Source organism: Caloenas nicobarica, chromosome 15, assembly GCF_036013445.1.
Source record: "Caloenas nicobarica isolate bCalNic1 chromosome 15, bCalNic1.hap1, whole genome shotgun sequence".
Taxonomy (NCBI): domain Eukaryota; kingdom Metazoa; phylum Chordata; class Aves; order Columbiformes; family Columbidae; genus Caloenas; species Caloenas nicobarica.
Window position 1 is genome coordinate 6,025,167 of NC_088259.1, and position 16,638 is coordinate 6,041,804.

At 43.6% G+C, this 16,638-nt stretch overlaps 2 protein-coding genes across 3 annotated transcripts in view; both read left to right on the forward strand.

Annotated features, from left to right (window-relative positions):
• Positions 1-603: 603 nt before the first annotated feature.
• Positions 604-5,043, forward strand: LOC135994928 (protein FAM83D-B-like). Its single transcript, XM_065645862.1, has 4 exons — positions 604-1,056; positions 3,351-3,518; positions 4,111-4,235; positions 4,483-5,043. Exons 1-4 carry the CDS (start codon positions 604-606, stop codon positions 4,871-4,873), a joined length of 1,137 nt encoding a protein of 378 aa, XP_065501934.1. The 3' UTR covers positions 4,874-5,043.
• Positions 5,044-7,895: 2,852 nt separating this feature from the next.
• DHX35 (DEAH-box helicase 35) overlaps positions 7,896-16,638 on the forward strand; it is a 30,702-nt gene continuing 21,959 nt past the window's right edge. For both annotated transcript variants that reach the window (XM_065645562.1, XM_065645563.1), the window contains exons 1-8: positions 7,896-7,970; positions 10,366-10,499; positions 10,872-10,964; positions 11,873-11,950; positions 14,127-14,231; positions 15,437-15,498; positions 15,869-15,938; positions 16,509-16,568. In XM_065645562.1, the coding sequence (XP_065501634.1) occupies positions 7,931-7,970; positions 10,366-10,499; positions 10,872-10,964; positions 11,873-11,950; positions 14,127-14,231; positions 15,437-15,498; positions 15,869-15,938; positions 16,509-16,568 (642 nt within the window). In that variant the 5' untranslated portion in view covers positions 7,896-7,930. The remainder of the gene's footprint in view (positions 7,971-10,365; positions 10,500-10,871; positions 10,965-11,872; positions 11,951-14,126; positions 14,232-15,436; positions 15,499-15,868; positions 15,939-16,508; positions 16,569-16,638) is intronic.

Below are 16,638 nucleotides of genomic sequence, written 5' to 3' on the forward strand. Positions count from 1 at the left end.
GAATGTATGTAAAAATCAACTTGTTCGTCCTATGTGCTTTTAAACTTTATTACACTGTGCAGCTGTTTTGGTGCTCTCACAGGAACAAGAAAGTTTACAAATAAACTCCTTTTGCCGTGGGGCTTTTCACCTCATCATTGTCTGAGTTTTGTTTTCTATTTATTTGACATCTTGAATCCCAGTGACTAAGGCAGCGCTTCCCCTGTTGCCGGTGCTTTCCTGGTACTCTGGGTAGGCAGAGCAGCCTGGAATGAAGCCGATGTCCGCGGGGACCCATTGTCCTCTCTAACCTCAGGAGCAGCCTCTCGCTCAGCGGAGCAGGGCAGAGCGGTACCTGGCTCTCCCTCCTTAATTCAAAGATTGTTTTTCCAGGGATGCCTCCCTGGGCGAGGGGAGCCCGGCCGGCTCTGCCACCCGCGACTTTCCCGTGGGCGCCGCCGCTGCAGCGCCCCGTTCCTCCCGGCTGCGAGGGGACGGGCGCAGCGGGCGCTCCCGGCCCGCGGCACCGCCGGCTCCTGCCCGCGCCCCGCGGGGGCGTGGCGGGGCCTCCGCGGAGCCGCTATAAAGGCGCTGCCGAGCGCGGCCGCTCCGCTCCGCCGTGCCATGGCCAACCCCTCGCAGTGCCTGGAGGAGGGCGCCGGGCGCTGGCCGCCGCGCCCGCCCGGGCCCTACAGCGAGGCGCAGCGGCTGGCGCTGGAGGAGCTGGTGGCGGGCGGCCCCGAGGCGCTGCGGGCCTTCCTGCGGCGGGAGCAGCTGCCGCCGTTCCTCTCGGAGCCCGAGGTGCAGGCCATCGCGCGGGGCGCCCTGCCGCCCGCCGCGGGCCCGGAGCCGGCGGGCGAGCCCTCGCTCGGCGCCTCCCTGGACGCCTCGTCGCTCACCTATTTCCCCGAGCGCTCGGACCTGGAGCCGCCGGCGCTGGAGCTGGGCTGGCCGGGCTTCGCCAGCGGCGCGTTCCGCGGGCTGACGCGGGTGGAGGCGCATTTCCAGCCGGGCTGCGGGGAGAGCCCGTACGGCTGCAAGGAGGCGGTGCGGCGGCAGATCCGCTCCGCCCGGCAGGTGAGTGCGGGCTCTGCCGTCCCGTCCCGTCCCGTCCCGCTCCGCCGGGACAGCCCGCGCTGCCGCTCCCGTGCGGCTTCCACAGACCCGCCGCGTCCTTCCCCGCTTCGTTCAGTTTTCAATAGAGTCCCGATTGTATTTATTACGCTATTTTCTTGTTACTTTCCTTTTTTTTTCCACACCATCTTTTGCTCTCCTTCCCCTTTTTTTTTTTTCTTTTTTAAAAATAAATTCATTAAATTGGTTCAACGGAGCTGGTGAAGGGGCTGGAGCACAAGTGTGATGGGAGCGGCTGAGGGAGCTGGGGGTTCAGCTGGAGAACAGGAGCTGAGGGGAGACCTTCTGATCTCTGACCTGCCTGAAAGGAGCTTGGAGCAGGGAGGGTGTTGGTCTCCTCTCCCAAGGAACAAGTGATAGGATGAGAGGAAATGGCCTCAAGTTGCGCCAGGGGAGGTTTAGATTGGATATTAGTAAAAATATCTTCGTGGAAAGGGCTGTTGGGCATTGGAACAGGCTGCCCAGGGCAGTGGTGGAGTCACCATCCCTGGAGGGGTTTAAAGGACAAATAGATGAGGTTCTCAGGGACATGATTTAATACCTGAGTTAGGTTAATGGTTGGACTTGATGATCTTGAAGGTCTTTTCCACCCAAAATGATTCTGTGATTATTTGCAAGCTTCTTTTTCCCAAATCGGTGAAAACCGAGCCCGTGCTACCCAAGCCTCGCTAATCTCACTCGGGGGGTTGGCAGCTGTGAGTGGCCGTGTCCTAAACGTGCCCATTCCTGGCTTTTTTCAGCAGCTGTTGCTGGCACTGACACACGGTGGATCACGGCAAAGCTTGGGGTTCGCTCTGTAGGAAGGACCTGTGAGGGCAGGGGCTGGCTCTCAAGGGAGGAGGTAATCAAGGAGCTTGGGTGCATAACCAGATCTTGACTTGAAATATCATGAGAATCTGTATGCTAAGTTGAAAAGAAACCTCAGTTTTATCTTAAATGGAGAGGCGAGATGTAAAGAGCAGTTGGACACTGGTGAATTTCTTTTGCTGTTTCTTTTCATATATGAAAAGTCTGAAAGACTCTGGAAAGCTGAAGTTTTGGAAACAAGCTCACCTTTTTCTTCAGGCAATGCTGTTGAGGAAAAGATACCTGTTCTCAGGAAAAAACCTCTTACGGAGCAGTTGGAGACAAAATTTGTCTAACACAGAACTAGATCCCTGTTTTTGCCATATCTCGGGGAGAGAAAGAAACCTGAAGCAATACATTTATTTTGCCACTGTTCTGGTTCTTCTGAGATATTCTTACCACCCTCAAACATCCCCATGATCAGCTCGGTGCTCCTCTTACACCAAAAGTTTCTGATCTAGCTGAAGAAGACTGATGGCAGAATGTCTTTCTTTTCCTCATGCAAAATACTTTTTTAATCAGCTCGCGTAGGATTTTGGAGAGGTGTCAAGTCTCCCTCTGCCTTTGTAGGTCTTTGCACTGCTCTAGAGGTGGGGGGAAAGGAGAAAAATGCTCAGACTTCTATAATTTTCTCTTGAGAGTGAAGTTATGTCATAAAAAAGGGAAGCCTTTAGTACACCCTCAATTAAAAACCATGAGCAACATGCTACTGAACAGATGCAGGAGACACCATTGCTGCTGATTAGTGACAAACTCTGATTTTTAAATAGAGAGAAGGTGTCTTTCCACAATAAGCTTTCAGGCTAGATTGCTATTGCCTAACAAACCGAAAAAGATACAGATCCCAGCAAAAGAAGCTTCAATGTCTGCTGCTGAAATTACAGTAGAAAATGAAATTCTACAATGTGATAATAAATATCTTAAATGATGTTATCTTCTATAAATCAGACAAGTGGTGAACAAAATTGGGGAAAAGAATATTCAACAACAATTTCCATAAATTCAATTTTTTTTTTCTATTTAACTATACAGGGACATAGTGATCATAGTAAAGGGGCAATGTATATTGGGTCTCCTGTACCTCAGGGTGGTGTACTCAGTAATCACTTTTACCAAAATACCATTCTCGTCACAGAACTTTATTCTAATCAGAGTTACTTTTTCCTTTCTCTTCTCTTTCTTATTTGTCTGTTGAATGTTTCAGCAGTCCTGTGAACAACCGAAGAATATAAAGATCACAGAAGACTGTACCATGTTCCATAACCACCTGGGGAAACAAACAAACAAAAAAAGGCGGGGGGGAATAAATTTGAAAATCAAATTCTTGATGTGCCATCTCCCCTGGGATGCTGTGGAAACAATCTAATGATTTCTTCTGAACTTCGTTGCAGATGATTGCCCTGGTTATGGATTCCTTCACAGATACCGATATCTTCAGAGACCTCCTGGAAGCTTGCAGCCAGCGGCAAGTTAAAACATATATCCTTCTGGATCAGGCTTCATTTTCCCACTTTCTGAAAATGTGCAAGGATCTGGGAGTTGACCTGGAACAGGAAAAGGTGAGCCTTGGCATATTGATAAGGATAGAGTGTCAATCCTTTATGACTGTATACTTCGAGCTATCGAAAGAAGAAACTATTATGCCTGCTGCCACAATTAAAAATGGGTTTTATGTAGCTTTAGTTCTTTTTTTGGAAGATTTAACCGTTCTTGCAGAAGAAGGCAATTAATAGAAAACCTGAAATCTTAATAAGTGATGTTTAGCTGCTTTCTGAGCACAAATACTAATTGAATATTCAAGGAATACAGGAGAAATGTCCAGTTCCTAAAGCATGACTGGAGATGCTCAGGCTCACCAAGACTTTGAGCACAATGTGATCGTACAAACTGCTGTTGCCTAAACTTGGAGGGACATGAACTTCACCCAGTCCTGAGAACTTGCTTCTCCATCAGCCTTCAATCAGTTTATGGGTCTGCCCCTTAATGCCTCCTCTTTGCCTACTAAAACATGACAAAATTATCATTTGTTGAATCTTGTGCCACTGTACAGCAACCTTTGCTAGTTTGTCAGTGGCTGTTACTGTGTGTTACTACTTTGAATGCAACTGTTTAACTTTGAAATCCACATAATGCTTGTGATATCTTTAACAGCTGATGAGAATTCGAAATATCACTGGGAGCACATACTGCACAAGGTCAGGTGCCAAAATTGTTGGAAAAGTCCGTGAAAAGTTCATGTTAATTGATGGCATTAGAGTGATAACAGGCTCCTACAGGCAAGTGCCAATTTCTTTGTTTCTTTATGTGATTTCTTTACATGGAAAGGAAAAGTGTAGCCACACTACAAAACTGCTTTCCCTACCACAGTTTACTCGTAACCTTTGTCCTACAAATAGCACACTGCTCATCATTTGGATTATAAGAATGATTTAACTAAATGTGATGGAAGAGAATGTTCAGTTAATGCTTTGTTTACTATTTATCTTGAATTAACTCGGAATTTTCTCATTATTCCTTTGCTAGTTTTACGTGGACAGATGGGAAGCTGAACAGCAGCAACATTTTGATCCTGTCAGGCCCTGCAGTTGCACACTTTGACCAGGAATTTCGGACTCTTTATGCACAGTCAAAGCCGATCAACCTCGAAGAGTCATCCAGCTGCAAGGAGAGGAAGATGTTGGACCAGGTAGTCAGGATAACAGTGGCTTCCAGAGACTTGACCAGGGAAAACTTCCTGCGAATGGAGTTTTTGTATCTTAGAGCATTTGTAGGAAATCTGAAAAGGAAGCGAAGCTGGCTGTATGCCTCGCGGGAGGCAGTCTACGTGCCAAATACCGCGCTGCACGTCTCTCCTCCGCTGACTAAGAGGAATGGCTCTCTCATTATGAGGCCACACTGGATCGTAGAGAGATGAATCTCACGTTCACTCGGAGCGAGAAGCAGAACCTCAGGAACCTCCAGTGATCCGTGTCCAGGACTGTCTCACAGTACGGTTGGGAGAGCAGCTGGGAAACAAACCTTGAACTGGGAGAAAGTGATACTGGGATTGTGGTTTCATTTGAAGACCACTGTAACGCAGATCAACAGATACAATTATGGTATTGATTTAGGCGCGGATGTGTTTTTAAAAAAAAACCAAACACCTGGAAAGCCATTATTGACTTCTAGTATCCTGTCTGATTTTTATTTTTCAACCTATTATTCCATATTTTAGGCTGATGGGTTAGCAGTGTCTTTGCTCAGTAGCTCAAACCTTTTTTTTTTTTTAAGGAATCTAGGTATAGAAAGTTATATTGCTTGAAGGTCTTCCAAAAATGCATAGCAAGACTGTTGTACGGCTCTGAAATCAGGCTAAGTTTAGTCATGTGTTGCACAAACTCTCCATGAACTCTTTCATGACACAGAACTGAAGCAGAGTAACCATAATCCAGAAACTAGTAGATCGGTACCATGCTACTAGTCCTCAAATGTTGAATTTTCTTTACACGAAGCGGTGCTGCTTGCCAGAATGAACTAACGTGTCAGGCAAGCAAAGATTTTGCAATGATTCAATTTTAAATGACCATTTCTTTGTAATTATAAGAATACTTGGATTTTTGGACATCATGCAATAAATGCATGCAATGGATAGTATTCCTAAGAACCTGCTATGTTTGTAGTAGAGCCAAATGAGACCATTTTCTTGGCATTACTGTATTTAGTGTTTGGTTTCTTTATGGTTGCTACTGCTGTCTGATCTTGTGGGAAAAGTTTAGTAGATCTGAAATCTGTGAAGCTGCTGCTACTTCTCAAATGCTTTGCTTCCACCAGACATGGTAACATGAAAGTCTGAAATGTAACCATTTCTTTTTAAAGTTTCATGCAAGCTCGTTATTTTAAAAAATCCATCAGTTTCTGGAGAAAAACAAAAAACGGCAAATGAATAAACTATCCTCCCAGAAAGTTGTACATTGAGGCACTGATTTTCCAGCAGCCAGCCAGTGCAGCAGCTCTGCGGCTGTGGCAACAGCAAAGCTGCACCAATTCTCAAGTTGTTCTTGAGGCTGTTGCGCTGCAAAAAACTCGGGGAGATGTTTGTGTAGGGGTCTTGTGGGTTCTGGGCTTCAAATGGGAAGATTAAAACTCAGCTGGAGAATTTCATATGGGTCTGTGCTAATCAGCAGGACAACATTAAACTGGACATGTGGAACTTACAAAAATGGCCTTTACTGACAGTGCAATAATGTGCTGATCAGGGTACAACTAATTTGCCCCCTTTTTTTTCTGCGCTTACAATCATGGACTTGTAAAAGTTCTGGCTCTTCTAATCTGTAAATGTTCAATAGTTTTATAGTCTTGTCCAGATGTAAAGAAGTTTGAAACATGAATTTTTATAACTATATTTCCCATAAACACACAGAAAAATACATTGTTGTGCTCTGTGCAAAATATTGTTCGTGCAATTTTATTTTCACAATTCTTATCTGTATATATTTTCTCAAATACAAATTTTAAACTTTTTTATTCATCTCATTACTTTAATAGGCAACTCTTTCCATGTGCCATTAGTTGGAGTTTTTCTGAACAGTTGCTAATATATTGATGATACAGAATACTTTGAGAGTTATGTTTATTTTTGATAGAGCGAACGTAGTCTGAAAAGTACATTGAAATAAATAGCTAGAATTTTAAGAATGTCTTTAATCATAACTGAATAACCTTTTTTTCAAGTAGTTATGTAGACACTTGGCACAAGAAGTGACCATGGGGGTGCGGTGTGTGATGTGCAGGCTGGCCGAATCACTGCACTGCCCACGTGTCGTCAATGAAGAGTGAGAATGATTAAGAAGAATTAAAAATAGGATTAGATTTTTTTTCGTTAAGCATGGATCACTGACAGCATTACTAAACTTATTAGAAGCTGGTGGGTTTGTTTCATTTTGTTTAACTCCAGCCTTCATTAACTCAAAGTCTCTATTACATTTGATTCAATAAGAACTGTAGCACGCTTGTGCACCGTTGGATCTATTAACTGTTACTGTAACTTTTCTTTTTAGTCCTTCAGCTTTCTGGTGTGAAGTCCAATAGTTATGGTGCACGCAGCGTGGAGGCATCCTTCATCCTCAGGAGGGAAGCGATTAGCTTAATTAATGAGACAATGACTTTTTGGAGATGATCTTTCGATCCTGTTAAATCCTGGGTTCTCCCCCAGGTTCTGTGCTGCTACTCTTCTCCTGAGTAGCAAGTGACAGGATGAGAGGAAATGGCCTCAAGTTGTGCCAGGAGGGGTTTAGGTTGGATACTGGGAAAAATTTCTTCACAGAAAGGTTGTTGGGCACTGGAACAGGCTGCCCAGGGCGGTGGTGGAGTCACCATCCCTGGAGGGGTTTAAAAGGCATTCAGACGAGGTTCTCAGGGACATGGGTTAGTGGCAGCGTTAGGTTATGGTTGGACTCAATGATCTTGAGTGTCTCTTCCAGCCAAAATGAATCTATGATTCGTTTTAGTTACAGGAGTTGTATCTGGCTTGGCTCAGATATTTTTGTGTGTCCGTGTTTTATGTATTTCATTCTTTTGCCTCACGGGGAAAGGGTGTGTTTCAGTCACGGCTGAGGCCGATTTTACCAGCCTGGTTTCCTCAGAAAGCGTCCCTTCTGTGTGTGACTAACAGCATGGATCTCACACACGGTGTTACGAACTGGACGCCATTCTTGACGTTTAGATACTAAAACGTCCAATGCTTCAGCACTTCGCGCTTCGCCCCAGCCGCTACAGTGTCGGTAACGGGCAGGGCCCTTCTCCTGCCTTCAGCCAGGCGGGGCAGGTCCCGCGGGAGGCGGCTCCCGTCGGCACAGCACCAGAGACCGAGGCCCCGGGGCCGCCTCAGGCCCGGGAGCAGGCCCGGGAACACCCGCGGGCCCGCTCCGGTCACCATGGCAACCCCGCGTCACGTGCGCCCCGCCGCCGCTTCCGCTTGCCCTCTCACCCCAAGATGGCGGCGCCCGTGGGACCGGTGAAGTTTTGGAAGCCGGGTGAGGGGGCGCGGGGGTCGCGGTCCCGGAGCGGCGGGTGTGTGAGCGAGAGCTCCTTCCCGGGCTGTCTGCGGCGGGCCCGGCGCTGCCCCCGGCAGCCCTGGGGTGCTGGGAGTCGCACGGGTTTGAGACCCCGAGTGCAGCGGAGAAACGTGCTGCGGTACCGGAGGGGTGGGGACCGGGCCCGCCCTCGGGGTGGGGGTCCTGCCCCGCCGGGGGGGGCTCGGCCCGAGGGAACCCCAAGAAGTTTGACAAAGGAGCCAAGTGCTGCCCTGAGGGAGAGAAACCCCGGGTACCCGTGTTCAGCCTGGAGAAAAGGCGGCTGAGGGGAGACCTTAGTGCTTACAACTGCCTGAAAAGAGGGTGTAGCATGCGGGGTGTTGGGCTCTTCTCCCGAGTAGCCAGTGACAGGAGGTTTAGGTTGCTTCTTGGGAACAATTTCTTCTTGGAAAGGGCTGTCGGGCATTGGAACAGGCTACCCAGGGCAGTGGTGGGGTCACCATCCCTGGAGGGGTTTAAAAGACGTGGAGATGAGGTTCTCAGGGACATGGGTTAGTGCTAGAGTTCGGTTATAGTTGGACTCGGTGATCTTGAAGGTCTTTTCCAACCAAAATGATTCTGTGTTTCTAACTGGAGGGAGCAGAGAAGGTCACCCGCATCCCGGGCTGTGTGAGGAGTGTTGCGGTGAGCCTGAGGGACATGATCCCCCCTCGGCACCGGGGAGGCTGTATTGGGGGCTCCCCAGCACCGGGAAGACATGGACTCCCTGAAGCAGGAGCACAAAGTGAAGGGGCACAGGGATAATGGACAGATTGGATTATGCGATGTGCAAGGGGAGGCTGAGAGAGCTGGGACTGTGCAGCCTGGAGGAGTCTCAGGGGGATCTTTTCAATGTATATAAATACCAGGTAGGAGAGTTTAAAGAATATGGAGCCAGATTCTTCTTGTTGGTGCCTCCTGACAGTGCAAGAGGCAACAGGCACAAGCTGAAATATGAGAAAACCAGCCTAAATATGAGAAAAACCTTTCCCACCATGGGAGTGATCAGTTTCTGGAACAAGCAGTCAGGCTTTTGGTGGGGTCTCAGACCTGAGCAGCCGGGTGTAAGTGACCCTGTGGTAATCCAGAGCAGGGACTCGAAGGTCTCCAGAGGCTCCTTCCAGCCTCTGCTGGGCTGTGACTCCGTGATGGCTCCTTCGGGCTTTGGGCACTTGTTATTACCTTCCCATTCACTTGTCCCAAAGGGGAGCTTGGTGAGTCTGAGTTTAGTTTTGTTTTTTGTTTTGTTTTGTTTTAACTGATCACTGTGTTGTGGTATGCTGTGGTTTGCAAAGCTGTTCCAGAGTCAAGATTAGTTTAGCAAACAGCTTGTTAATCATTTGAATATTACGATAATATGTGTGCATGTACAATATGTATATATATATGGGGTAATATGTTGATAGTAGAGTATTAAAAAAATAAATAAAAAAACATAGAAAATGAAGGAAAATCAGTGGGTCATGACAAGCAATATCTGTTAACTCTGTTGATTTGTTAAGATCCAGATATTCAAGTTCCTGATTCTTAACTTCCACATCTGTCCTGGGGAGTGAATAGTTATTGGAATCATTGCTAATCATTCTTAAAATTGGATCAATTTGCTATAAAACTTGCTTGGCAGCTTTGAATAGGGACTAACTGGTTTTAAACAGTGGAAAAAGTTTAAAGCCCAAACAAGCAAATCCTACAAAATGGGGGAATCCTCCTCTTGCTCTCAGAGTTTCCCAGTTGTTTCTGCAGCTAGAGATGATACATTCTGTTATTGAGATGAGTTTTTGTTTCTAGTTCACTTGCATGATTCAGCATTTTCGGTCGTCAGGAGTTTTATGGTAACGTGCAGCAGGAATAAATAAAGTTTCTGTTACTGAGGTAAATTCAGATCTAAAGTGAGTGACATATCTCATAAGCGGGCACGGTTGAACGTTTATACAGTTGATATTAGTCAAGGGAAGTTCTGTTACATCTGACTGGCTGCCTTAAAACCCATGGACATACTTCTGAGAAGGATATTGAAGCTGTATCTGAACAATTGCACAGAAGAAGAAAGTTCCCAAGATTGTGCTGTATATTTTTCCTATATGCTTTTTTCCTCCTTTGCCATCTTTTAAAAAATCAAATACTTACATTAGATATTTATTTTTCATTAACCAGCAGGAGACATATATTTTGTTTGAAATAATTTCTGCATGTTTACTGTTAGTTAATATTTTGATTCTTTTCATAGAAGCACTAGTCTTTTGATATAAGCTGTGACTCGTGATTCCTCCTTGTAAGGAACATATTTATTTTGCGTGTATCGTGATACACTAGGCAGAAATGTGTTCTTCCAGTTAAAATGAATTATGTCACGTAGGCACGGAAAGTCCTGGTGCCAGTGTCTCAGAGGAGAGACAGAGTCCTGCTGAGAGTAGTGGCGTAACCGTCATCTATAATCCTTATGCTTCCCTTTCTATTGAGCAACAAAGACAAAAGCTGCCTGTTTTTAAGGTACCGAAGTTCTTTTTGATATATTAAATCTGTTGCGTGATGTCTGGCTCTTATGTCTTTCTTTGAAAGAGCAGTATAGAATCACTTTACAGCATAAACCAATAATTTTTATGACCTTGCTCTCTTTATTTGTTGGAATTGATTGTCCTGTTTGACAACTGTTACTGATAGTTTTACAGGCTTTGTAAATTTATGTTAATTACTATATCTTGTACATGTCATTTATAGATTTTAAAGAACTGTTTAGCTTTTGGCGGTAAACTCCATGTAAAAGGAATTTACTGTGTCTGTTAGATATGTAAATATTGTCATTTAAATGATTTTCTTATTTTTATACACATCTGATTTTGATACTTAAATGTTCTCTTTCAGCTAAGAAATCACATACTTTATCTAGTGGAGAACTATCAAACTCTGGTGATTGTTGGGGAAACAGGTTGTGGGAAATCAACGCAGATTCCACAAGTAAGTGTCTGTTTAACTTGGTGAAATCAGGGGATTCTCCATGAAACATTAAACCAGCGACCCAGAACTGGGAGAATGGAATTCACCTGTGCTCGTGTGTGTGACTGAAAGGAGACAAATAGGCAGCTTCCTATTGGATAGGAGGAGCTGCTAGATCTGTAATATAAAACCTTCTTCCACTACAGGAAAGGACCACACAAATAAGTTTATGCTGGTACAAATAGTAGTCACTGTGCTACAGTAGGCGTTTGTTACTCCATCAGAATAATGTTTAAAATTTTGTTGAGAATATGTTTTTAAGATGGAAAAAAGGTACACTTTTCTTACGAGCTTTCCTCTTGGAAATGTTTGGAATATCGTGGGGTTTTTTCTGGTGTGTTTTTTGGTTGGATGGTTTGGTTTTGTGTGTTTGGGTTTTGTTTTGTTTTTTGTTTGGTCGGTTGTGGGTTTTGGTTTTTTTTAATTTCCTCTTTTGTGACAGGAATGAGAAAAGTCCGAGAATATTTCAAAGTTAGGTCTTAATTTTAGTTTAAAAAAATCACAGACTAATGATGAATGTCATCTACTTCAGTGCGAGTGTGCAGGACTTGTGCTGTTCAGCTTTTTTCTTAAAGGGGTTATAAAGTAAAGGAAAGAAGAGGAAGAAATGAAGTAGTTCGAAATACCTGAGACCCAAAGAACTGCTTTTAGATGTTTTCAGAAAGCTTATGTGTTCAGGAAGTAGGTATTGTACTTGGTAGTTTTAATGGTGGAATTAATAATGCACAAAACCTCTAAGTAACTGATTTGCCCAGGGTCATGCATCAGTTAGTGCAGAACCAGGAAAAAGCCCGTGGTGCAGAAAACTGACACCTTGCTATAGTCACCACATGACCAATTAATTTCTTACCCGCACTATTTGTTTGCAGTACCTGGCGGAAGCTGGCTGGACAGCTGAGGGAAGAGTTGTCGGAGTGACACAGCCTCGTCGGGTTGCTGCCGTTTCAGTGAGTTTCTCCATGTCCAAATTTTCCTGGTTTGTTCTCGTTATAACCTCCAGTTTATTAGCAGGTTTTGCTGAATAGCAGGAATCACAACTGCATGAGCTCCTGAATGAATAGACATTTCTGCTTATCTTCCTCACAGAATTGCTGGTACTGTATGCTGAATTCAACCTGATTAGTAGGTCTTGCCAAATATTCCAAGTCCAGAATTGCAGATGTCGAAGCTTTGAAATAGAATTGGGTGGTGTCAGCAGAACTGTGTGCAGAAGTGAGGGCTGCGCAGGGTCGAGCTGTGGTTGACTGTGGACTGGAACTGTGCTTGCGTGACTCTTAACTTCTTCCACAAAGTAAAGTAGTGATGGAAACCTGTGTACAGCAGCAGAGCCAGTGGAAGAAAATTGCTCTTTTTAGCAATTCATACATAGTTTTTTCGAATCCTTTTTCTGTACTTTTGTTGTTGTTGTGGAATGATGGGGTTTTTTTGTTTGTTTCCCCTTGTAAGAGTGTTGGGGAAAAGAAGGAACAATTTTATTGTGAGAAATCTTTTTAGATATATCTAGGAGAACATAACATCAGCTGGATGTACTGTGAGAGGAAGGAAAGGAGATGCTGAGGGCAACAACTGGTACTCTTCAGTTATAGTCTGTACAGAAAGCATCCAGTGCTCCTTGTCTTCATAACTGCTGCCAAACACTGACTCTGGGCTGAAGTTTCTGCTGCAGATTCTTTTTGTACAGAAAGCTGAGGTGCCTCTTTGTAACCCTTGTTTTACTTGTTCTTTGTAATGTATTAAACTGTATCTGCAATGAATCAGCTTATGCCTCTGGTAAAAATGTCGTAGATAAGCAGCCGTACAATGTGCTCTTTCTTCTCATCCGGCGTTCTTTGAGTGGATCCAACGGGCTTAAGGAAACTGTCGCTAGCAGTGATCTGCATCCTGTGCCTGCAGTGTCCTCCCTCTTCTCCTTCACAAGACATCCAGCTGACAGTGCACAGTTCTACACATGTTGTGTATGCTGCAATGATTTCTTCTCTTTTCTCTTTCATGTCTTAACACATTATTTTTAAGCCTAAAATAAAAAGGTTACTAAATTAGGGCTTAGTACACAGACACCGTAGGATTTTTCTTTGAGAATGTTGTTGTAAACTGCCTGCACTGTATGGCTGTTGCAGGGAGATGAGAGAGATAGTTGGTGATTTGTTGCTTTGTCTTGAACTGAAAGTGATATTTTATTTTAACTGGTGTGCTTATCTGCTTTCTCATTTGGAGGATGTGAGTTGTCAGAAGTAAGGAGGGGTAGTTGCAGAGGCATAAGGCATAGTTTAGAAATTCCTGAACTTCTGCTTGCATTACCCAGACTGACGGTTATCCTGAATGCTTAGGCTGAAAGTGGAGTGATGAGATTCCAAGTAAAATCATGAGTTCACTGCCTGTCAGCGTGGTTCAGTGTCACTCAAATGACTGAAAGTAGCTTCCTCTTGGAATTCTACGTGGACTAATGTGTGTATTTTGGAGTTGTGTCTTTAGCTGTTACATGTCTTTGTAGTTCACTGAAACCATGGCCTGATAATGACTAATGTTCTGTAGAATAAGTCTGAATAACTCAAGGTTTTTAGCTAAAGGAGCTATTGACTTAAAACTGGTGCAGGGTAATACTGTCCAAAAATTGTTGCTGCTTTTGCTTATTCTACCAGTTCTCTGTCTGTTTTCTGAACAGAAGATTCTGTATTATGAAAAGTACAGTAACATCTTAATTAAAAAAAAAAAAAGTCTGAGTAAGTTGAGGGACAGATCAGCTTAACTGGTAACTTTTTCCTGCATGCTGTATACCTGTACTCGTTCCCTTTTTGGGAATGAGTTGTGGCTGGTTCAGTGGCTGTCTCTGTAGGTCTCTCAGAGTACTTGTCACAGAAAGGTACCTCGGTAGCTTTCCTGAGGAGAAACGGCGTGAAACAGATTTATTAAGTTACGCTAAAACATTTTAAAAGTATTTACCGCTTGTATGTTCCGTACGTGCTGTTATGTCAAACAGGATTTTGTGTTTGAGCAAGAACAAATAATTCCTTGGAAGCACTCGCTCTGTTCCTGATTTGATGCCAGTTCCCTACATACAAAATGAGGATACAACGCAGAAGTGTGCTGTGAGCCGTCTCTTGTTTATAGAATCTCTTTTCTCAGGTTGCAGGCCGAGTTGCTGATGAAAGAGGCGCAGTGTTGGGTCATGAAGTTGGATATTGTATTCGCTTTGATGACTGCACGGATCCACAGGCTACAAGAATTAAGGTGAAGCATGAACAGCGTGTGGTTACTCTGAAAGGGTTAACTGAAACTCCTCAAGTACTTTTGCAAAATTATTGAGAGCTTGCGATGCCTGCTGAAGAGAATAGATAGCATTTCAGTTTTCTAGCTGGGTACCCCAAAAGTGTGCTTGAAATGGCTGTGGCTACTCAGCCCTTAATAAAAGAAGTATATTCTATTCTGCTAGTCTGGCAGCCAGGATTTAAAACTAAAGGAGATTTTCAAGGCAGTCTTGGCCAGATATTAGTACAGTGGTACTGTGACCTGATATTTCACTCAAAGTCATAGTGGAAGGCTGCAGTGAATCACAGCTGAAGTATCCTCGGTACCCTAAAAATAGATTTTGATTAAAAATGCAGATAAAACACAAAATGAGTAGGCTAGTTGAGAGTAATTTGATGTAGATTAAATAGTAAGCTGTGCAGCTGTGAGCAATATTAGTGTTGCCTTTGTTGTGTACAGACGAGTTTTCTTTAGTTATTCTGGAAGAGCAATGATGATGATTGAGAAGATTTACTTTATTTTTCTTCTGAGGCTAGTAGCCCTTTTAAAGTGAAAGAAATTGAGATATTTGTTCATTAAATGCAGCTGAATTTTTTTTTTGGGGGGGTGGGGCTTGAAAATTTGGAGATTTTTACCTTGCATACCAGTTCTTGCACAGTTCGAGGCTACGGCCAAAGTCCCAGGTCAGACTACTGGTGGCTTTCCCCTGGCTAGTAGGAAGAAAGTACTAAATTAAAATGTTGCATTTTGTTGAAATGTTAAGGTTTGTGTTCTGATCTGAAGTGTGTGATAGATATTAGGTAGCCTCTTTGAGAGGGTCAAGACCGGATTGACACACAGGAGGTTATTGGTAGAGCAGATTTAGCCATTTGACAGGCAAGAGTGAAGAAGCTTCTATTGCCATGTTCCAGTGCTGCTAATCTGTTATTTTTTTTAAATACAAAAATAACTAATTTTTAAAAATTCAGTACTGATTAAAAAGCAGTCACTCTGCTTATCTCTGGGCTGGCGCTCAGAAATACATATTTGGCTTCCATAGCTGAAAACAGATCAATTTAATAGTCTTTAAAAAATTAAAGGCAACGAAAAATTTAGGCAAAAGCCTAGAAAATCATCTTAAAAACACATGGGTAATCAAGGCTACCTGTTAGGGATGTTTTTACATTTTTCTTTGCATTCACTTGTAGTTTCTAACTGATGGTATGCTGGTGAGGGAGATGATGGCTGATCCTTTATTAACAAGATACAGGTAAGGAAACATGGAGTGAATGCTTGCTGAAGTGTAATTCGGAAAGCAACTGAGGTGTGTTTGTTATGAACTGAATACCAAAAGATACGAAAAAAAGCTTTCCAAAAGCTAACCAAAAAGCTTTCCAAAGCTTTCTAAAAGCTAACCTGAATCAAGAATAGTGTCATTTTATCACACACGATGTTATCTACATTTTCCTCCCTGCTTCGTTGCTGTGCTATTTTTAGTTTCCACAGTTTTCTAAGTGGATGTAAACGGTAATAGCCCAGTGGCAGATTTCAAATAATTATATTTTTAGAAGACAGGAAGACACTGATTCTAGTGTCACTCAGACCATTTCTGAAATCTTATCTTTCTGCTTTATTCACAGTGTCCTCATGCTGGATGAAGCCCATGAAAGGACTCTTTATACAGATATTGCCATTGGCTTACTAAAAAAGGTGTGGGGTTTTTTTTATGTTCTCTGTAACTGTTTTCATTTTCATCTTTTCCATTAAACTTCTGATCCTGGTGGTTGATTAGTGAACTCATTTGAGAGAGAGTGTTCTCCAGTTCCTCATTTATCCTGTAGCCTCTTGTACATACCCAACTATTTACTTTAGATATCTGACACTCAGGATCCTCTGTTTCCTCTCCCTGATGCTGAAATTTCTCCTTAGATGATATTAGCAAAAAGATATTTTTCATTCTGCCGCTGCTGATTGCTGAAGTGATCTGCTAGGGGTTGTTGACTTTCAACCTACAAGAGATCTGACTCCCACCAGAAATTAGGAGTAAGCTGTAATGATTACAGACTCAATGCCCTTAAAATGAATATGTAAAATTCCAAACAATCATCAGGTTGTTAGATCTGTGGAGCGATGTGGGTACTTCAGTTCATCAGCTGTCTTGCAGTTTCAGAGCATTTTTTAAAGAGAAGTGACTGGTAATCTGCATGCTCTAAAATTTGGTTCTAGCCTTGTATCTCAGCAAACAGTTTTTACTCTGGATGTTCTTGGTCTCTCTCCTAGGTCCAAAAGAAGCGTGGAGATCTTCGACTGATCGTGGCTTCAGCCACCTTGGATGCAGAGGTATGGCTCACAGATTTGGTTTGAAATGAAGTGACCTTAGGTGGCAGCTCCAGCTCTATTTATGGACAGC

Excerpts from the sequence above, each read along its gene's own strand:
- LOC135994928 (XM_065645862.1), top strand. The coding sequence starts at position 604 with ATGGCCAACCCCTCGCAGTGCCTGGAGGAGGGCGCCGGGCGCTGGCCG. Across the intron at positions 1,057-3,350 it reads AGATCCGCTCCGCCCGGCAG|ATGATTGCCCTGGTTATGGA; the intron begins GTGAGTGCGGGC and ends ACTTCGTTGCAG. Across the intron at positions 3,519-4,110 it reads TTGACCTGGAACAGGAAAAG|CTGATGAGAATTCGAAATAT; the intron begins GTGAGCCTTGGC and ends TATCTTTAACAG.